The 22,509-nt window shown below is 42.6% G+C and overlaps 1 protein-coding gene across 3 annotated transcripts in view; it reads left to right on the top strand.

Moving 5' to 3' along the window:
* Nucleotides 1-21,500, top strand: part of TPP2 (tripeptidyl peptidase 2) — a 58,612-nt gene extending 37,112 nt beyond the window's left edge. The window contains exons 19-30 of one of the 3 annotated variants that reach the window (XM_005213952.3): nt 93-193; nt 768-864; nt 1,697-1,834; nt 3,132-3,376; nt 3,633-3,711; nt 5,571-5,609; nt 10,654-10,805; nt 11,885-11,981; nt 12,900-13,030; nt 16,203-16,410; nt 18,136-18,255; nt 20,562-21,500. In XM_005213952.3, the coding sequence (XP_005214009.1) occupies nt 93-193; nt 768-864; nt 1,697-1,834; nt 3,132-3,376; nt 3,633-3,711; nt 5,571-5,609; nt 10,654-10,805; nt 11,885-11,981; nt 12,900-13,030; nt 16,203-16,410; nt 18,136-18,255; nt 20,562-20,651 (1,497 nt within the window). In that variant the 3' untranslated portion in view covers nt 20,652-21,500. 3 annotated transcript variants of the gene reach the window in all.
* The last annotated feature ends 1,009 nt before the right edge of the window (nt 21,501-22,509 follow it).

Below are 22,509 nucleotides of genomic sequence, written 5' to 3' on the forward strand. Positions count from 1 at the left end.
TATTTGACACATTTATTTGAGGTTTAAGTATTTTAAAATGTAGTTCATTTTCAGTAAGTTGGAGAAACTAATTTGATAAATATCCTTCATAGCATGCATCAGAAGGAATCAACCGTTTTGACGTGCAGTCCTCCTTGAAGTATGAAGACCTGGCTCCCTGCATAACTCTGAAGAGCTGGGTGCAAACACTGCGGTATCTTACATGCTTCAGGGCGACAGTGTTGGGTTTCAAGGGGGTGGGAGGGCCCTCTGCGCTCCTTGGAAAGGGTCTTTTTTTTCCTTAAGTCACATGAAGGCTGGAGATGAAAATTCACTGCATGACTTTCCAGCCTAGAAAACTGGACAGGTCTCTGGGGAGACCTTACGTGACATGCACCTGGAGCCCTCGGGGGCACCTGACAGGACCCACCCTGTGACAAGGGCAGGACTGTCTGCGTTCAGACCTGTCCTTCAGCCCCATTAAGGATCATCACGCTAGTACCAGGATCTGATTACATTAGGACTCTTAGTTGGTAGTTGAAAATGTTTTTATCATGAAAAGGGTGTTACCTTTTTAATGCTGCAGAGTTTTAACTTTGTGTGTTTCTGTGGTTTGGTCAATAAAGAATTATGTAAGTTAATGATTAAAGTGTTATAAAATACACTGGGAAGCATAGTGTCCAGGAATGCTCATTTATCAGTTATTGTGATTTGCCATAGTTTTCGCTGCTTATAGTTTTTTCTCATTGAAATGAACCTTTGACTCTTATGCAATTGTCTGATTACAGCCCACTGAGTGCAAAAACAAAACCTTTAGGATCGAGAGATGTTTTGCCAAATAATCGTCAACTTTATGAGATGATCCTGACTTACAACTTTCATCAAGTAAGTGTTTGTGTGATCAGGTATACCCTTGCAACAAATTTCTGTGTTTTTATAAATCATAAAAAAGGGAAGGACAGTGTGTTCAATGGGGGTGTGTGTGTATACATACATATATATGAAATAGAATCAAATAAATAACACTGGCTAGTTTAGAGTTATTCTTTGGGAAATTATGATATATAATGATGTAAGCACCATTCAGATCTGAAGTCACAGCTTCTTACTTCGTGGCGACCTAACCTTTGAGTCTTAGTTGTCGTCACTGACATCTGTCCTCCGGTACCTGTCCTCTGGTTCAGTGTCTTGTCGAAGCCAGCTGCCTTCTGATTAGGAAACTGGGCCTCTTTGCTCTCTGTGTTGACACAGTGAGACGTCAGAATGGCTCCTTGGTTGAATGGGTGGTAAAGGTAGTTGAGATGAGCATAAATGTCAGATCGAAGTTTATGGAGAATCAGTAAGATTTTAGTAAAACTCTTATTGAAGCATAATATGAGCTACCGCTGGGGAGAGGTTTGATACTGGTGGATTGTCTAATTTCAACCTTATAAATATATTTGTTTTATTAAAAACCAATGAATTAAGCGTCCTAAAGAATACATATTGCTTTATAAATGAATGCAGTTACCTAGGTTTGTGTTTTTTAAACCTTGTAAAGGAGAAATACGTTTTTTTAGTCCCTAAATACTGAGTGTTCTGCATTTTTAAGATTGGTTACCTCAATAAAATGTGTTTAATACTTTTAATGTAAGTTTCATCGATAACAGTATTACAGATCTGTTAGAAATCGTATAAACCATTTCAAGTAATCATTCTTTTTTTTTTTTTTTTACAGCCCAAAAGCGGGGAAGTGACCCCCAGCTGCCCGCTGCTCTGTGAGTTATTGTATGAGTCGGAATTCGACAGTCAGCTCTGGATCATATTTGACCAGAACAAGAGACAGATGGGCTCCGGCGACGCGTATCCTCATCAGGTAGGAAGTGGGCAGTGATTTTTAGAATTCACAGAAGCCGTTTCCTGAGCCAGTGAAGCCCGGATTCTTGCTCTGGTGACGTCCCTGCTTTGTGATGCGTGTTCAGTGCTTGACACGAGGCTGGCAGCTCCTCTGTCTGCTGCAGCTGCACAGCTGCACCTTTGGGCTCCGTCTGGCTTTGGGTCAAGAGGGGCCCAGAAGGACGCTCACGGACACCGGCTGGCAGAGCCTTTCATTATTCTCCTTCCGACCCTGTGCTCACTGCCATCTGAATGCTGAGAGCAAACCATCAGGATACGTGAGCACCGAAAAGTGGTCCCAGGTCTGAACTGGATCTGAGCACCTGTCCTCAGGTTATTAGAACTCTGGGATGTGTTCCTTGTCGGCGGGCTGAGTACTGATCACTGACTGTCCGCCAGGCGCTGTGCCTGGCACTGTCGTTTGGAAGGAAAACAGTCTCTTAATCCTAGCATTTATAAGAATTTTATCCCTGATTGAAATGTTATGACCAAGAAATTACATATTTCCTGTAACATTAATAATTCAGTGCTAAATAGTAAAAATAACCTCTGTAGGGTTTCAGTCACTTAAGGAATGGTTTCCATTCTCATCACGGCGAGGCCAGGCACGTGTCCCGAGTGCGGACGGGTTACTGTTGCAGCCGCTCCTGCGGTTGCTTTAGTCTCAGAAGAACCTGTTGGTACAGAGAGGACAGTGTTCCATCCTCTTGAGCAGCTTGACTGGATGGAGCACAGTGCTGAGTAGATTCATATTCCTTCATGTCCACGGGCTCCCGTTTCTGCTGTCTGCAGTAAGCGGGGTGGCGTGTTGGATGTAATCCAAAGGTTACCAGTCGTGTGTATGGAAACAAGCGTCTGTGTCTGTCTGCGATATTACACAGCACCTCAGTTTCGCTCATTCTCGTGTTGTTTTATACGTGCCTATGAAGACCCATGAACAGGGAGGTCATTGCCTTTGAGTGGAGACGGAGTCAGCTGAGAGCGTAGGAGTAGCCTGTTGTTGTAGGAGGCACAGGGCTCCAGAGCCAGAGCCGCCTTCAGCTCCCTGATTCTCTACTCTGCACGTGACCCGGCCAGGTCACGTGACGACTCTGGCCCTCAGCCTTGCTCACCTGCACAGTCGGGATGTTGTGCCCGTGTAAATGTGTGCGTCGTAATGTGCCCTGCGCGTCGCACACTGAGCACTGTGTAAGGGGGCGTCTACTGTCTGTCCCCTAGGTGATGGCTTTCGTTCATGTGGCTCAACTTCACTCTTCCCAAATACTTTTCTTTTGCAGTATTCCTTGAAACTGGAGAAAGGAGATTACACAATTCGACTGCAGATCCGTCACGAGCAAATCAGTGATCTGGAACGTCTGAAAGATCTCCCATTCATTGTTTCTCATAGGTTGTCTAATACCCTGAGCTTAGATATCCATGAGAATCATAGCCTTGCACTTCTAGGAAAGAAGAAATCAAGTAACTTGACGTTACCCCCCAAATACAACCAGCCGTTCTTTGTCACTTCCTTACCCGATGACAAGTAAGTGATAACATGACTTGCTTTCAGTGTCTGTCTGATTCTCTGTGGTCTTTAAAGTGCTAGTTTATTGCCTGAGGCTACACTTAGACTGCGTTGTCATGCCCCTTTAGAGATAAGTTATTTCTCCCTTTGGCTTTTGAAATCTTAGCTAAGGGAATCATTTCAGGATGCAGTTGTTGTGATGTTTTTCCCCCTAATTACCCTTGTGAAACACTCTATTTTGTTCCTTTTCTCCTCTTTTGAATCTTCTGATTAGAATACCTAAAGGGGCCGGACCTGGGTGCTACCTCACAGGATCCTTAACGTTGTCAAAGACTGAACTTGGAAAGAAAGCTGTAAGTAGTTTTTTTGTTTTTTTTTAAATTGAAATTGCCTGTTCTAAAATTTCCTTTTCTTTAAAAATGGAAATTAATTCCACATTACAGTAAAAGAGAAAATCTCTCTGGAAAATGAAATTTAATAGTTTTTTTCCCAAGTTATTAGTAAAGGTTAATTAATGTTTGGTTGTATTTTTATATATTTAGTATTCTTTTTTCCCAAGTCTAAGTTCTTGGGCCTTGAACCTGTCCTGTCTTGCACGGTTACTGTACTTGAACTTCCCATGAAATACATAGATCCAGATTAAACTTGTCTTAAGTGAATGGGATGTTTAAAATTAGAGAATTTATTGAGTTTTAAGAATGTAGTATTGTGGATACAGGGAAAAAATCAGATCTTCTTGGGTGACTTCTAAAAACCAGTCAGAACAATTGTTGCTAATAAGCAGTAATTTTCACTTGCACAGACCTTTCTCTTATGGGAATTTTGTGTAATTATAGAGATAACTGCAAGATGATTCTTTTGGTGTTGTAGTTTCAAAATTGCGCCTCTTGTTAAAAACATATCTGGTGGTTATATTTTAGAGGTAAATGTTGGGTTTGATGGTATCTGTTTTGCTTTCCATCTGTTTTCATTACAGATTTATTGTGAGAACAGTGTTTATTATATGGGTATATTTCCTTTTGTCCTAAAGTCATTTCATCTCCATGCCAATAAAAGTTGTCGTTCTTAACAATTTTACATTTCTCTTCAGCTTTAGTTCTTACAAAGTAAATCTACCACTTAATTCTGGAATTTATGAGTGCTGTTATCAAAATGAATAGATCTCAAACATCTTAACAAGTATGCTCATTGATTTTTTAACCACTGTTGAACCAAAGATGGTTTATTTGCTAACAGAGAAGTGTCATCAGTTGTGACTTTTGTCCTTAGGAGTTGTTTTCCCTAACATTCCTTGAGTCTTACTTCAGTTCATACTGTTTGCTTATGTGTACTTTAGTGTAAGTTATAAACATTCAGTGTAATGTGCAGTGAATCCGTAGTTTCTGGAATTCATAGATGCACTGATTTTGAGAAGTCCTAGTAGTCTTTTTTAGGGAGATTTCATTTTCCGGTAAGGGAAACATTGCTGCCTCTGCTCTGGGGCCTCACCAGCGAGGCTTCTCATCCAGACAACTCTTCTGAAGTGTCCGCTACCTGTAATGAGTAAGGCAGAAGAGTATTGTGATCGTGGAAGTTCGCTTTTAGCCACTCAGAGCTCTGCTTCCTGGCTGTATTCTTTAAGAGGCCATTGTGAAATTAAATTGTAAGCAGACGGGATTGGCTGTAGTTATTACTTACCAGGGTAGATTTTCTTGAGGAATCCTAAAGCCATAGAGTTAATTGTCATTCGCAGCACATTGTTTATTTCATCTGACCTCAGTCTGGGGCTGCGTTTCTTAAGCTTTGGGCGGTGGTGAAGGTAACTGTGGTCCATGTTGCTCCTCGCTGATGCTCCCAGTCACCTCGGATGATGCTGTCCTAGCGCCTGGACGTGTGTGCTTGCTGTGATGTCCTTGAAAATCCGGCTCTGAACCGTCAGCTAACTTTTAACATCTTCAAAACTGTTGTGATAACTGATGGGATTTTGCTTTACGAATTGTTGCAATACATTGACCCTTAGGAATAACATTTTTGAGTGCACTTTTATTCCCAAAAAACACAATTCAAGTGGCGGGATTGCTTTCTTTAAAAGCCTGCCATTTTGGTGACAGACCCGACCCTTCTAAGACACATCCAGGTAGAACGGAAGCTGGACGAGAATTAGGCAGAGGTGGTGTCACCATCCTGTGTAGATTTTGCATGTTTTCTTACAGAATGTCCTTCTAACTCCCAGGGGCAGTCTGCAGCAAAACGACAAGGAAAATTTAAAAAGGTACTGATTGTCAGTTCTTTACAAAGATGTCTTAAAGCCTTATTTGCATATTAGTTAAACTTCTTTTTCTGTCACTATTATCTTTTTAAAAAAATCTCTCCCTTAGTTTCCTTTCTTTGAGTTCTGCAGTATAATGCTTTTAGCTTATCAGTGTTGACATACTGCTCTCTGAAATGTTGTTTCCTGCCATAAATTTCTTGAAGACCCCTGGTTTATTTGTGTATAGAGAAAATTCTAATACTGTTCATTTCGTACTCTACGTGTATGACCAAGGAATAATACTTGAACTTTTGAATTTCTAAAATCATATAGAGAGATGAATGTGTTGTGTTTTTTTTTTTTTAGCTATATATGACAAAGTTATTTTTAAAGTCTAAAGACATTTCATAAGTGGGATGATTTGATTAATAAAATATTATTAAAATATTTAAAGTGAAGTGTATTTCCTGCCCTTGCGTCTTCTTAGTTCTAGAAAGGCAGAGACAAAAAGAGCAGCGGGTGTAGCAGGAACAGGAGTTAAGAACTGTTGGCCCCAAATTAAAACTTACACTGAGCATGAGCAGACCTTAAGACCATAACTAGTAAGTGACCTGACCTGCTCCCCTGCTGCTTTTTAAGACAGTCTCTGACTGGCTGCTGGAGCGAAATTTAACTTGAAAAACTCTTCTTCAAGTCTACTTTAGAGAAGAGGACCTGCTGACATCATGCATTGTTGTAGAGATGTATGGCTCAGGCAGTAAGTACTGCAGGGTGAGAGTTAGTGCTTTGAGATAGAAACAAAAGATAATGCTGTTTCTAGTGATCTAGAAAATTCATAGTGATCTGAAAATGGGGATCACCATTTTATAAAAGATCAATTGTCTTTATTAAAATGACTTCTGAAATTCTGTATTACTATGTAACGGTAAAGACTGTTCAAACAAAATGCACCACAGGGGGATAAAGGAACATTGTCTTCTCTGAAGACCACATTCCTCAGCTGAGCATCTTGACCCATTGGAAGGCCCTGCCGATTCATCCAGTGGAACTTAACCAGCGTTAAAACAAAAACAGAATGAAACAAAGTGTCAGTTCATCAGGCTCACAAAACTGTAATTTCATTTTGTGTGTAGCTGATCTTTGATTCATTTTGAAAACATCCTGAATCCTGAAAGCTACTACTTCAGAGAATGAGGGCAGGCATTCTCTGCCTACTCAAAAGACGGTGCACGTCTCAAAGGCAGAGCGGGTGTTTTCTTCCTGTTGTGTAGTCTGGTTGGTCTTTGGGAATTTTGGTGAATTTTGTTAGTATTAGATTACTTGAGATAAGAAACTATCATATGAATAGAAACCTTATTCCTGTGGTTAGGAAGCTTCTAGAGCTGATAGTTGGAGTCACCGCCTCCATTTCTCCCACGTCTTCAGTGCAAGTGCATGGGACACTCTTATTTTAAAAATAATCATTTTTATAGTTTTCTAATCGCATTACAATGATAAAATTATATATATAATTATGTAATATAAATTTATATAAATTATAATTTCACATTATATATTTTATATAAACATATAGTTTATATTTTAATTATATATTATAAAATTTTATATATATATAATTTATCACCTGAACAAAATACCAACTTTTTGTACATAATCTTCAGTGGATTTGTCCTCTGGGTCTCAGTGACTTTTGATTTGAAAATGTATGCTACCCATTTTTAAGTTCATTGTAATGTGAAAGAATATAGTTAACATCATAAATAGCACTCAAATATGATATTAGTTTTTAAAATAGCTATTTTACTTTGTGTGAAGATATTAAAATTTTGAATTTATATTTTTTAAATAATTTAAGAGATAAAGGTATTATGTTTTGAACCAGAATTTAAATGGTGGTGTGTTTTATTGTCCAAAGAATAGTTACTGATTTGGCAGATAGGTGTGATTTTCTAACTGTTGATAAATTCAAACACTGCTGAAATTCTTTGTGAATAGCTGGAGTGATTTTTTTTCTTTAAAAAAAGGCTTACTATTGTCTGCTGTAGAGAAACTTCTAGCATTTCTGCTCTGAATAGTCTTTTTTGACTGTCTTTTTAAATCATAATCAAGATTTCTTTTGATTTAATGGTATAAAATTATTTCTGTTAAATTGACCCTATACTAAGCCCTTTAGAAGTTGAGTTGTAAAAATATGTTTTGACAAAAAGAACAGATGACCATGATAAAATAAATAAAAAATAACTTCTTTTTTTTGGTTGGGGATTAAAACTGCCATGTCCATAACATTTAATAATAAAAAGTAGTGCTTGTCTTGGACTTTTGTTATGGGACAGTGTTAACATTTATAATTACTAATTTGTTATATATTTAATGTATATAATGCTGATTACCTAATCAAGATCCTTCATCATTAACTTCCCCCGTCTCTTGCATTTTCAGTGTAGTTTATGGTTGCTATTATATATGGTTTTTCTCTATCTATATATAGATCTTTGTTAGAGTTCATTGTTAATCATCAGTTCTGTTTAATGGATTGTTCATTTTAAATTCAACTGTTTTCTCTCTTTACTAAAACATCTTAGCCAATGCCTTACCTGTGGGCCTCAGAGGAGGCATTGCCTCACAACAGAGAGGCTTCCCCTCCTGAAGTTTGTCCCTCTCCCTGCTCAGGCGAGGAGGCGGGGTCCCCAGGGGGACGCACATTCGGTCAGAGGGAGTGCTGGTTGCCCAGTGCCCTCCCCTGGGCAAGTCCAGCACCGCACAGGAGCGTGACTCCAAGGGAGTGGGGCAGAGGTTGGAGTCACTTCCCCCTCGAAGTTTTAGGTGTGTGGCCTCTGCTACACAGATGACACAAAGTGTCTGTCCCTTTAAGAACTTGGTGACGAATCATTGACTCCAGGGTGCCAGCACTTCTGACCTGGCTCCAGCGCAGGCCAGCGCCCACCCAGGACAGTGAACCTTGAGGGGTGAGCAGGGTGGTGGCAGGGACCCTCTCCTCTCCCCGGGCTCACATGTCTCTGGAGGCCTTTGTCCACGGGCTCTGGCCCCCTGACCTCAGAGGTTGCATGGCGCCAGAATGGCCAAGAGTGGATTTCTTAGATTGCTCCCCGCCCGTGGGTTTCTGCGCTTGGAGTGAGTCCTCCTGAAACAGCAGTTGTTGTTTTCTTAGCACTGCTACCCAGTGGCTCCCGTGCTTCCTGTTACAGTACCCCCAGGTAAAGTTTAATTGTGGAAGCTGTCAGAATGGACGTATTTTATGTAGCATTCACACCTCAGAAGCCTGTTTTAGCAAAGATGAAGCCAGTACTGTTTTGTGGCTCAACCCGTGCAGAGTTTTTTCCTGAAATTACGTGATTGGGGCCTTAAAAACATCAGAAGTGCCATTTGTTTCAATTGCAGCAGCTCCGTTAATGAAAACACATAGAAGATTTTAGCTTAGCACCACTTTTACTATAAACCTGAAGATAGAATTTTAGAAGTTGTCTTAATAATGATGTAATTAGGGCCGCTTAGTTATTGGGTCAAAAACAGCAAGTATAACATGGGCTGTCATTGCCCAGACACCGCTTTAACTTTTCTCAAGAGTAGATGTACACGTTGATGAAATAGATGCAGATCGAGGTAGTTACATGGGCTCTCGTCAAAGCAGAACTTCTCAGAACCATCTCTACCTGTTTACTTCCCCTTCTCTCCTCGACTCCCTCTCACTCGGCCTTCACTGCCGACCCCCTGCCCGCCTCCCCTGCAGCCACTCCCCCGTCAGTGCCCATGGCCACTGTGCAGCCAGGTTGACAGTTCCCTCTCCCGGTGGCCTCAGACGGTCCCCCCGCGATGGAGCGCTGTGGCCCACACCAGGGCCCACTGTCTTCCCTCTCTCTACCCCTGCTGGTCTCGTCCAGCCCCTCGTCTTAAGCACCCCAGCAGACACCATCGGCCCTGCACTCACGGGGCATCCCCGGTCTGTTCATTTCTTCTCTCAGCCATTCTTCCTTTCCAAGCTGTGTCAGGAAACCCGGGCTTCTTGCCAACTTGTTCCGCTCTCTCTCCACTTTTGCCCTCTGTCATCCAGTCTCCAAAATATCGTATTAAAGAGTTCTTAAGCGCCAACCAGAATGGTTCATCCATCCAGGATCCAGTGTTAGTCAGCCAAGAGCACAGATCTTTGATCATGCCACTGCCTTGTGCCCGGCTCCTCCTGTTGGGCTCGGAATAACCCCCGTCCTCTCTAACCGTGTCCTGTCAGCTCGGCTCCCTGTGCCACCGCCCGAGTCTCAGCAGCTCGCCCTGCGCTTGCCGCCCCCGCTCAAGTTTCTGCCCTTGCTCGTCTTGTCCCTGCAAGTGCTCCTTCCCCGCCTCGTTTTGGTTCTTTAGGTTCATTGCAGTTCTCTCATTTAGGTCACTGAGGCTCCATGAGCTCAGACATCAGCTCCTTAGACTGTCTCTGTTAACAACTTTGTCTACACAGGCTCCCCACCAGCCCCCCTTACCCAGCTGTCACACCGTGCCCTCACCCTGGTCTGTTCTCCTGATACTCTGTGTCGTTACCCAAGTTGTTTATTTACTCACCCGTTACCCCATTTGTTGGCTGTCTTCCCGCAGCGCTGAAGGCCCTTGTCTGCTTTGTTTTAGAGCAATTACCTTGCACGTCTTGGGGTCTCAGTTGAATAAAGAAAGAAATTTCTCTTTAAATTTACTTAGAAAAGAGGATCTTTCCTTTTTTCAATTCTAATTAATTTCCCTCCTCAGAAATAAAATGTGATCGCTCAGTACTTTTTTGTAGTTAATCTTTCACAGAAAACCAAGAATACCAAATACACATACATGGGGAAAAATTTGTCCTTATTTCCTTTGTTTTAAAGGAGATAGTAGAAGCATCATCTCCCTAAAGTTTGGGAGAAAATGACTTTGATCACAGATTGGAACTTGAGATGCATTGTGGCCCTTAGAATCCAAAGTGCAATGTAGTACCGCTCAGGGGCAGCCCGTGTTAACGTGCTGTTCAGCTAGTGAAGATTTCTAAGTAGGCAAAATAATCAGGCGTGTTAATTTAAGACTCTCTCCGCAGGATGTAATCCCTGTTCATTATTACCTGATATCTCCTCCAACAAAGACTAAGAACGGCAGCAAGGACAAGGAAAAAGACTCGGAAAAAGAGAAAGATCTGAAAGAAGAGTTCACCGAAGCGTTACGAGATCTTAAAATTCAGTGGATGACAAAGTAAGTTCTAAATGGCTTTGAATCTTCCAAGTGTTTACTTCTCTTTTCCCAGCTGCACCAGCCCTTAGTAAATATGCAAAGACTGTATTCAGAAATGTCCACAGTGAATAGGATTGCAGGTGCTTCTAAATTTTTCCTATAATTCTGTTTATTTTTGAATTCCCCTTTGTAATGAGAGTTTTTATTTTAATCCTATCCTCATTTGCTCTTGGAAGGGAACTTTATTGGAAGGTGCAAAGAAAACCTGTCACCGTTTGCCCGCTCTGCGGAGATCATCAGTGTCCCGTCGTTACCTGTCTCTGTGTTTATACACGTAGCAGGTGGGCGGATCCTGGTTTTCCAGTTACAGTTTGGTTATGAGCAAATTTAAAACCACATTTTCAGGCATCTGGAAATGATCCTGGGAACACGCAGACAATGGAGGAACAGCAGTTGCTGAGGCCAAGTCCTGGGTGAATTTGGTTAAGAGGCAGGGACTCCTTCCTGCTCAGCCCCTGATTTTGAAGCGGAGGGTCTGCCCGGCCGGGCACCGCTGAGACCCCGAGGCCCTGCCCGCGCTGGGAAGCAGTGACATCACACCCAGTGTGGCAAACCCCAACCTCAGCTGCTGTTCCTCCCAACATATAATCAGCAAGAATATAGTTTACTCAGCTTCCCTAGCCGGGAACATGCAACATTTGTCTCTGTACTCATTCAAGACTTCAGATTTTTCAAGAAAGTGTAAATTTTCCTTCTTTGTAGATCTTAGACCTTTCTAGATCTTTTCATCTTAACTCTTTTTGAATTTTTCCTGCTTCCTTTTAATAAATTGAGTTGTAGCTGGTATGTAGGAAAGCTGTTGATGCTTATTTTTATCCAGCCATCTTACTGAACTCATAATTGAAATAATTTTCAGTTTTATTCTTTTGGTTTTCTAGAGACATGGATTTATACTACCTGTAAATCTTTGTCAATAATTATATTTCAGATCGATGCATTAGGATATTGACTGGAGCTTCAAAACAGTATTAAATAGGAGTGACAGATATTTTTCTTTCTAAAAGAACTAAATAATGACTGTTTCTTTCTTATTTCCATAGGCTGGATTCTAGTGACATTTATAATGAATTGAAGGAAACGTACCCTAATTACCTTCCTTTGTACGTTGCACGACTTCATCAGTTGGATGCTGAAAAGGTTGGGCATGCTTATTTTTTACTATGAGTGTATTACTTTGCTTGCAGTATTATATAATGTTTGCATTTGAAATAAAGATCCAGTCCTGATCATCTCTTCCTGGTGACTGAAAACATGTTTCCTCACCTTGAATGATCTGTTGAGCTATTTTCCTAAAGCTCTGGACTTGGCCATTACTATATCATTTGGTTGAACGAATATTCTTAGCTGGTCTTGTTCGGTCAATGGGAGAAAGAGGAGATAGGAAACCCTAAGGATTGCTCTGTTCACCTTGACCCGAAAACAGCTGGAAGCAGAAGGCAGTGGTCCTGGCCTCCTGGAAGCCTGAGCAGCTGCAGCAGAAGCAGAGTGATCCTCCTGTGTGTTTGATTGTCCTAGCTCCCAGCTGTCTTGACTGGACCGGCTCCCGCTGGGAGCCGTGGCTGTAGACGGTGCTTATAGCCCTGATCAGCTCAGAGTCCTGAAGGGTTGAGCGTGAGCCAGAAGGTACCGATGGGAGCAGATTCCTGGGGCCGCCACACTGCAGTCCTCAAAGTGAGACTCATCAGCTAGTGCTTTTCTTACTCCTGTTTGCGTGTGGTGTGCAACCAGGGTAACATAGCCAATCACATTTCTTAAGTCTTGATAAGATACCCGGGAAAGGGGTTGCCTTGGAGAAAACACTTTACGTCTCTATGAGCTTGGTCTCTGGCTGAGTCTTACTGTTCATTGCTGGCTGGGAGTGTAGGGGCAGGTATTTTCCCGTCTGCGCTCAGGTTCTCTAGAGGTGCTGGTGGTCACGAAGGTCACTCCGGGAGGTGGCACCCGGCCCTGGCCTGCAGCCCGCCTGCTCCTGCACCACTGCGGTTGTCACTCCTCAGAGTCTGGCTGCTCAGAGATACTTCCTTTTTCTTATTTATTCTTCTCTTTCCTCCTCAGGAACGAATGAAAAGACTGAACGAAATTGTTGAAGCTGCAAATGCTGTAATTTCTCACATAGATCAAACAGCCCTAGCAGTTTATATTGCGATGAAGACTGACCCCAGGCCTGATGCAGCTATTATAAAAAAGTACCTAACCAGTAAATACTCTTTCTTGCATCTCATTTCTTGGTGACTTTTTTTGGTTATTGAAAATATCCTCCTTTTCTGGTATTTGTTTATATCCTTATCGTTGGGAGTTATCAGGTTGGGGATACTCCATCCTTAAATATTTGGTGGTAGTTTTCTCTAGTCGTTTAAGAAAAAGCAAAGTCATTGGCTTTCTCCACCATCAGGTGCTGTCGTGGTGGAGAGATTAGAGTGACTGTCATCACACAGTCCAGCCATTTGGGGGTTTGTGTGAACTGGACATATGGAGAAGCACATAGCAGCCTATAAAACTAATTTTTCAACCTTTTATTGACGAATAATAGTATGACATACTCCAAATTCAGCTTGTAACGCTTAATAAAATGAAAAGAAAATTAGCTTAAAACTATTATCTAGCAACCTCAGTTTTATGAAACTGGTTGACAGAAATACTTGAGAAGGGGGATTATAGTTTAGCCGTAATAAACCCTAGTGTGATATGTAAAACTATGTGAAGCCAGATTTGTGCGTTTATTAGTTTCCCTCCATGTGAGAGTGTTTCCACGTGCTGCTGTGACGGTCTACCCGTCGTGAGCTCCTGCCTTCATCTCCTGATGGATCGTCCAGGATCACTTCTTCCTCTGTAGCCTGGGTTTGTTTCCAACCCCAGGGTCCTTAACTGACAAGGGTAGAAAGTCCCACCTCCTCTTAGAGTTGCTATAAACTAATAAACAGAAACTGTGCAGACTGCCTGAAAGGACGGTCATTTCCTTTCGAGATTCCACCTGCTGCAGTCAGGATTTTTTTTTAAATACAAAATGCTTGATGGTAAACTGCTGGAGCTCTTGGCATTACATCATTCATACTGCTGATAAAGGTCTTATGAATCTTACAAGCAGCAGTTTTGCAGAATAAAATGTTTGCAAGATAGGTGGTTGGCCATTGTCAGCATCCTTCCACGGAGCCTTCTTGAAACATTGCTATGTTCTTGTTACTAATTATAGTGGAATTGACTTATATCCCAATACAAAATGTTTTGGGTGTTTAAAAAAATAATAATAGTGGACAGTGTAGCTGCCAGTTATGTACAAGGGATTCCTAGGAGCATTAATTTCTCATTTCCATGCAAAACTGCTTTTTCACTTAAGTCACTTGTGTCAACAATTGTAAGACAGCCATTTTGTAATCTTAAAAATTCTAATTTTTTTAGGTGATCTAATACTAAGTTTTAATTACATTTAGACTACAATTTACTCTGGCCACTAAAGTGTCTGATTGAAGTTGCTTCCTCAAATGTATCTGTTGCCACCTTTATCAGTCCCTAACTAAATTTGATTCAGAGGTGTTTATTGAGCAAACACTGCTTGGGACACCCTTGAGAGGAATGTTAAAAAAAGAAAGAACCAGACAGTCTCTACTCTTAGAAAATGTACTGTCTAATATGGAAGATGAAATGGTGAGATAGAATGTGACTGAGAGAAGAAGTATTTTAAATTGTGAACGCTTATGGGAAGGAGAGCTGACTTTTTTTTTTTGAGGAGGGAAAAACCTCATGGAATGATATGTATTTAATCTGAGCAGGTCAGTTCTCGGAAGAGGGGAGGAAAAGAATATTCCAGATATATGGAATCTGAACTGTTGGATCAGAAAATGTGGAAATAGCAGGGCATCTTACAGGTGACCTAATCCAGGCCCGGCTTGTCCAGCACAGCCTCCCCCCAGCCTGGCCTCCACCCTCTGCGTCCTCCAGCCCTTCTTGGGGCAGCAGGCACAGTCGGTCAGGATGCCATGGGTGACCAGATGTCCAGACCCTGCCATGCTTGCCCCTTCTTGTTCCACGGCCCTGCTTCTTCACAGAGTGGGCGCCGTGCCTGTGCCTGACTCCTGGAGTTACTGTGAGCACAAGTGAAATACTCCTGAGACGTTCCAGATGCTGCCCAGCATCTACAAGGTTGGGGGTGAGGGGACCCCATTAAATAAAAAGCTGCATAGTTGCCCCAAGCCCATCCGTCCTTCTGTTCTCAAGTCCAGAGTGACCAAGCATGTCAGGTCCCTGGAAACGTCTCCATGAAAAGATGTAAGAGTGGGCTCTTTTAAAACTTTGAAACTCTTTGCTGATAAACTCTTTGGCATCTTTTCGGCATAATTTCATCTGCATTGCAAATGTATCAAGGTGGGTAGCTTAGGTTGTAGCAGGTTACTGCGTTGTTTGGGGGTTTTTTCCCTTCTCGTTTTAGTTGTCTATTGTACTGATTACTGTTGACTTGGTAGTCTGTGGATTTTATATGGGGCACGTTTCACTCTGCATCCTTCAGAATCCTCCTTATCATTAGACAGCCTGTCCGTCCTGTGTTTGAGTGCCTTCTGGTCGTCATCTGAGCACTTTAGTCCTTGTTTGCGCACGAGTTGGACAGGGTGCCTCAAGTAAGCAAGCTTTCTGAAGCGCACGCTGTTCCCCAGAGTGTAGGCAGTTACTGCGTTTCATTCTTCAACGGTTTATTGAGTGTTCCGTGCCAGGCATTATTCTGGGCACTTGGAATACATCCAAAAACAGAGACGCCTGCCTGGAAAGCAGGGGACCTTGGGAATGGGAGCAGCAGTGGCGGGACCAACCGCGGAGCTGAGTCCTGGCCCTGCCACTTCCTGGCTGGGGCCTTGAACAGATGGCCTGATCGCTTTGTGCCTCAGTTTCCTCCTGTGGAAAATGAGGGGCCATTGGTGGTCGCTTACTCACAGAATTATTCTGAGTATAGATGAGTTAATACGTTAGAATACTGAGAACACTTGCTGGCACATGCAGAGTAAACGTTGCATTTCTGCGCATGTACAGAAGTTCACAACTACAGAAATATGTAATAAGTGATATTTACGAGAAGCCTAAACACTTAGAAGATGCTGTTCTAAGACTTCTGTAGCCAACAGAATTTAGAACCCAGCACTCTCCCCTCTGTTGCCTATGGCTGCTTCAACCAAGTACAGCGACCCCACTCATGTAATCCGTGCGTGTGAATACATGGCTTATGTTGTCACACCAGCAAACATCTATCCAGGGCTATACGATGTTGCTGTGTTGTAAAGCTCAGGCGAAAGGTGCATGAGTTTAATCTCAGATAAGGCTGTGTTCTTAATGCTGTGTTACTGACCTGTGGACTGTTCTGGGCTTGGTGTGCAGTGACATGGACAAGCAGAAGTCGACGCTGGTAGATGCGCTCTGCCGGAAAGGCTGCGCCCTGGCTGACCACCTTCTCCAGGCCCAGGATCAAGATGGTGCCGTGTCGAGCGACTCAGAGGGGCGAGAGGAGGAAGGAGAGAGCACCCTGGACTCTCTGACGGAGACCTTCTGGGAGACGACTAAATGGACCGATCTCTTTGACAATAAGGTACCCTTTCTGCTTTTTGTTTGGGCCCAGCTCTTGAGGATGTGTCCCAGGCCTCTCTTGGGCCCGGCAGGCTGACCAGAGAGGACAGAGTACATGGATGGAAGCTGAGCTGGGCTCTGAAGAAGCCATGGTCCTAGCAAGGTGTCCCCCTGGCTTCCCAGCTTTGAAAACCACTTGACCGTTGTTCTGTCTGTGTGCATGGTTACCAGTGGCCACGCTAGTTTGGAAAGAGTTGGAGAGTATATATGGAGCTGGAGGCTCGGGTCACGCTGTTTACGTAGGAGCCCAAACTGAGGCACCTGGGAGCTGTCTTCTGCCTCCCACACCTGTCCACATGCTCGCTTGTCAGGGTTGGAGGCGAGGGTATTCTGGTTAGTTCCGGTGTGTGTTATTTCCCTCCAGGCTCTAACTGCTGAGGAGATACCACCTCGATTTATAGCTGACCAGTTTTTAAAACCTAGTTTTAGAAAAAGCAACCTGGATGAGCTTTTTGGATTTTCATTATAGAAGCATTTTAAATCCCTTCTGGCGCTCAGCCATAATTCTTAGGGTAGAGATTATGTAACTGCAGGAGCGGTCAGCCTGTCTTTTTCCTGGACATAAAGGAAATGAAGTCAGTGGAATGCTTCTTACCCAGCACAGACTCTTGGGTGTGTTGTTGATTTTTGTTTGTTTGTTTTAAGCAGACAGATGCTTGTTTTCAAGAACAGCTGTGGTAATTAGTAGTAACGACCTCTGGATGGAAGTAGGAGGAAATTCTTCCTGTCCACCAGGGTTTTCCTCCTGAGGACAGAAGTGTGGTTAGAGAAGGAACTCAGTTGCGTTCTGGAGACTGAAGGAGTCAGCCCCAGAGGTTAAGAATTTAGATATGGAATCAGCGCCTGGAGCTTGAGCCAGGCCTGCCCCTGCAGCGCTGACCGTGCGGGCCAAGGCGGGTGGCTGGCTTCTGATGTGGGCTGTGGGCTCCCGCAGGCTCTCAGGAGTGAGTGTTGAGAGCCGGGATGGGCATCAGCAATACTCACTGTTACTGCAGCAGCTACCACATGTCTGCCGTGTGCCAGACACGGCACTTGCTGCTGGGAAAAGATGAGTAAGAACCTGGCTAAACACTTGAGCGTCACAGTAAAATTGTTACAGTAATTCTCTTCTTGCCATAGTGCTTCTGTCATTCAGGGCCGCTTCTGCATTCTATTACCTATCTGTTTACTGTGTTTGTAGCAACGGGTGTTGAACCCTTTGCTTGACTCTAGAGTACATATAAATGGGAGTGGGTTCCTTTCTTTGAGGACATTCTCCACATTCTAAAAGTAGAGACTATTGCATATAAACCCCTTTCATGGATGACAGCCTTGTGCTGAAGGGGCTTGTGTCATTGAATGAAGCCATCAGCCATGCCATGCAGGGCCACCCAAGATGGATGGGTCATAGTGAAGGGTCTTGACAAAACATGGTCTACTGAGGCAGGAAAAAATAAATGGTTACAAGTAACTGCTAATGATTTATCATAATAGCTTTATTCCCCCAATCAATTATCTGTTCTTTGCAATACTCCGGTCTTTTAAAGACACCAATTGTTCTTTTAAAAAGTTTCAAAAATTGGCTTGATGTGATATGTTCATTTGAAAAATTACACTTCTGTTAATGCTTCAGTTCTTTCATTATTAAAGCAATAGCTTAAATTGTAAACTATTTTGTAGATAAGCTGTATCTTGTTTTATATCCTAGGTTTTGACATTTGCATACAAACATGCATTAGTGAATAAAATGTATGGGAGAGGCCTTAAATTTGCAACCAAACTTGTAGAAGAAAAACCAACAAAAGAAAACTGGAAAAACTGTATTCAAGTAAGTGACTTGTACTCAGTACTTAAATCAGCAATGTGGAGTGTCGTTTCAGTGTCGTTAGTGGCAAGACAGAAGCCTCGTGGTGACAGGATAACACCAGCTTCATCGTGACTTTTAATTATTAGTCTAATTAACGTGATGGGAAATACACTATAAATGCATGAAAGATAGTAAGCTGTTTACTTTTTTTTTTAACATTTTTCACTCCTGTCTAGAAAACCTATATTTAGCCTCTAGTGTTTTCAACACAGGCAAAATGTGTTGCAAATATTGTGTAGTTAGAAGATAGGTTTCCTTTACGAAGGAAACAAATAATTCTCTTTAAATACATGTTGGCTCAGAGCCAAAATGGTTGAGCTTTTAGAGTCTGTTTGATTTGCTTTGTCATTTAAAAGGATAGGCCATTTTTTATTTTACCATGTGTTTATATGCAAGCAAGTTCTGTGCCTGAGCTTTCTGCACAAGTTAAATGTCAAGTGTAGAAACTTGGTGAATTCTGAAGAAATTGTTTCAGCCTCATCTTGTCTTTGGACCAACATGATTAGTTTATGCCAAAAAGGTAGATGACAGTTGAGAGCTGGTCACGCCAAGGCGGCCAGGGGCCTGGTCTTCATATTTCAGGTGGCAGTAAAAACTCACCTGTGGCCGTTTTTGGTAAACTATAGCTTACCTTTTCTCTTGGACCTCTTCTGTGTATCTTTACCAAGTCAGTTCAGATTATAAAACATTTGAAATTTTTGTTTTATCAAAAAATGTTTTTATTACCTTGGGAATCTTCATTGCTGTGTGGGCTGTTGTTGAGTTGCCGTGATTGAGGGCTCCTCTGTGGTTGCGCTGAGCGGGCTTCTCATCGTGGTGGCGTCTCTTGTCGCAGAGCAGGGGCTCCAGGGCGCACAGGCCTCAGCAGTTGCAGTTCCCAGGCTCTGGGGCACAGGCCTGGTGGTTGTGGCGCACATCAGCTTAGCTGCTGCGAGGCAGGTGGGGTCCTCCCAGATCGGGAATCCGTCCCTTGTCTCCCGCGTTGGCAGGCGGATTGTGTACCTCTGAGCCACCAGGGAAGCCCTGTTAGATCTCAGTTCACGTGTGCAGAGCTTCGAGGAGGTGGAGGGAGCTCTTCCTGGAACCAGCTAGTAGTATCGTCCTGTCACGGACTCTCTAAACCCAGCGCTTGTACTTGTGAAGCCAGCCGTCTACCCAGACTCGCTCAGCAGGGCACATTGCACACCTTGTCTCTGTCCGCTCACCGGCTGTCTGTTCTCCACACAGCAGCTGGAAAGGACAGCTTCATACCCTCGGGCTGAAGCTCCGTCACATTCAGAGTACTATCCACATCCCCCGTGGCTCGTGAGGCCCAGGGGGTCCTGCTGCTGCCATTCTCCCCCGCCCAGCTCACCGATGTCTCACGTCTCATTCTCATGTCGCTCACGTCCGCCCTCTGCTTCCCCTGTCTGTGTGACTGACACCCACCCCCTCCCAATCTGCATTAACAGCAAATTTTATTTTTACTATATACCGGATATATTCTTAATTATTTACTTATTTATTCATCTGTTCAATAGCTTTTTACTTTCCTGAACAGAACATAAGTTTCTTGCAAGTGGGAAGTGACTTTGTTGAATGCTTTTTCCTAACACCTAGAGCAGGGAAGCTAGGATGGGAAGGAAGAAAGGAGCAGGTCAAGTCATGTTGATGGGGAAGAAGACGGGAGGGAAGCAGGAAAGTCTCCCTGGATGGTGATAATCACCAGGGAGGTTGGTTGGTGGGCTTCCCTGGCAGCTCAGTTGGTAAAGAATCCACCTGCAATGCAGGAGACCCCGGTTCTATTCCTGGGTCAGGAAGATCCCCTGGAGAAGGGATAGGCTACCCACTCCAGTATTCTTGGGCTTCCCTAGTGGCTCAGATGGTAAAGAATCCGCCTGCAATGTGAGAGACCTGGGTTCGATCCCTGGGTTGGGAAGATCCCCTGGAGAAGGGAAAGGCTGCCCACTCCAGTATTCTGGCCTGGAGAAGTCCATGGACTATATAGTCCATGGGGTTGCAAAGAGTCGGAGATGACTGAGCAACTTTCACTTTCAGGTTGGTTGGTAGGAAAGTTGGTAGACTAGTTGGTCATGAAGAACACTGGTTGGTAGGAAGGAAGGTGGGTGGGTGGGTTGATGGTGGGTTGGATGGAAGGAAAGTTCTACCTGCTACTTCTTTATTATTGCTACGTATTTAACACAGAATTTACCCTAAATTCTGAGCTTGGAACATCTATTTTTTAATAGTATTTTTGTATGTTTTATTATTTTCATGTTTTATTACAGCTGATGAAGCTGCTTGGATGGACCCATTGTGCGTCTTTTACTGAAAACTGGCTCCCCATCATGTATCCTCCTGATTATTGTGTATTCTAAGATAGGAACCAAGACTTTACATTTTAAAAAAGAAGGTTTTATAGTGAATGGATATAAAAGCAAATCTGTGGCATTTTTAGTCTAATGCATGTTTTCATCCGCTATCAAATACTGATTATTAAAATGATGTGTATTTATCAGAGAATTTGCTGGCGTGTGGCTTAATACATGTAAATCTAGACCTCTGACATCATGGTGTTTTCTTAATGCCTCACATTGCTGGCAGCGGGCTGTGCCCTGGGTGCCAGCACCAAGGACTTTCAGTTGGGTTGCAGCTCTTACATGCATGAGAGGATTTGAACAGTAACTTTTAACTGCAAACCTGTAAAATTCTATTTTTTATTTTATAAATGAACAGGGTTTTAACATGGTTGACTTAATTTTTTTGAATGGTATGAAGGCCTTAAAAAAGCTACATTAAGCGTAGCTAAATTATTTATTGGACTAAAAAGTAACAGAACTTCATTTCCAGATTTTTTTTCTTTTTTTTGGCAAACGTTTACATTCAATTAAGGGGAAAAAATAAAACCGGCACAAATAAATGCGTGGCTATTGCTGGAGCAGATAACTGCTTCAATCACTCTTCATCTGGGAGTTCTTTCAGGCCAATCATTCTTAGTATCTCTTGACGTGCAGAGCATCAGAATGAACCAAAATACATGTATAAGTGCCAGACAGCTTAAATCTGTATCAGGTATTGTAAAGATACCCTATGGTTTGTTTATTACAGTTGAAATAATGTAAACAACGTGAATAAATGTGCAAAACCAAGATCGCAGCACACCATATGCACTCTGATACCTTAATTTTTTTTATAAATAATAAAGGTGAATATTGAAGCTTCTTAAAGTTGGTCTTAATTTTTCATGAATAAAATTTGGGGTTAGAACAGAAATAATATATTAAACCTACAGATAAAAAATTCAATATGAAGTAATCTAATTTATACTGTTTATTATAGGCTTGCAATTATTTGAATATATTTCCGCATCTTTTATGTGATTAACTTGTGTATGTTTAATTTTATTATTCTTATCTTTCTGGCTACTATCCTTCTTTCATCTTTCTTCTGTAAAATAAACACACATAGACAATATTAAGAGGCCTCTACTCACTTATAGCAAATACATGTGTATGCATGTGTGTGTATGTATGTATGTGGCTTCTAAATCTTCTTTCCTTAGAATTCACTACTGTAAAAGGCCTACCAGAGATCTGGTCTTATTAATCATTCATAACTATTTTTGAGTAATTGACTCCTGTATCTGATGAAATCAGATGAAAAAGTGCAAATATGCATGCAGACATTTGTAGTTTCTGAGCCGTCTTTGTTCATCTCAAGTCCATCCATGAACAGCCACATTCGTGTTCTCTCACACACACATACTTTGACCTAAACATATGGGCGCCCACATACACAGCTTCAATCCAGTCAGAAAGTTGAGACGTTCAGGAGGGGTAGGGTGGCTCCCCAAGGTCGTGCTGCTGGCTGACTACTAATTAGAGAAGGTGTTGTACAACGAGTTTTTCATTTCCGAAAGAACTTCCTGCCGCACAGAGCCTCAGGCTCAGCCATGGGTAAGTGCCCAGGTTTTCCGTGAGGATGCGTTCAGCCCCGCGACATGTGTGGCTGACGTCCAGGAATATGACAGCTTTCAGAGCCCCTCTGAGCATCTCATTTCCCTTTAAGCTTTTGAATTAGTCCCAACAGTTGTCCGTCATCTCAGGCAGCCACAGAATTATACAGTTGCTTGTAATTATCTCAACAAACACCCCCGGGAAAAGGCTTCTTGGTCCATGAGAGAGCGGAGTCCTGTCCAGGACTGCCTTGCGTGTGGTGTTTTCTGGGAAATGACTG

This window comes from Bos taurus, chromosome 12 (assembly GCF_002263795.3).
Source record: "Bos taurus isolate L1 Dominette 01449 registration number 42190680 breed Hereford chromosome 12, ARS-UCD2.0, whole genome shotgun sequence".
Lineage (NCBI taxonomy): Eukaryota > Metazoa > Chordata > Mammalia > Artiodactyla > Bovidae > Bos > Bos taurus.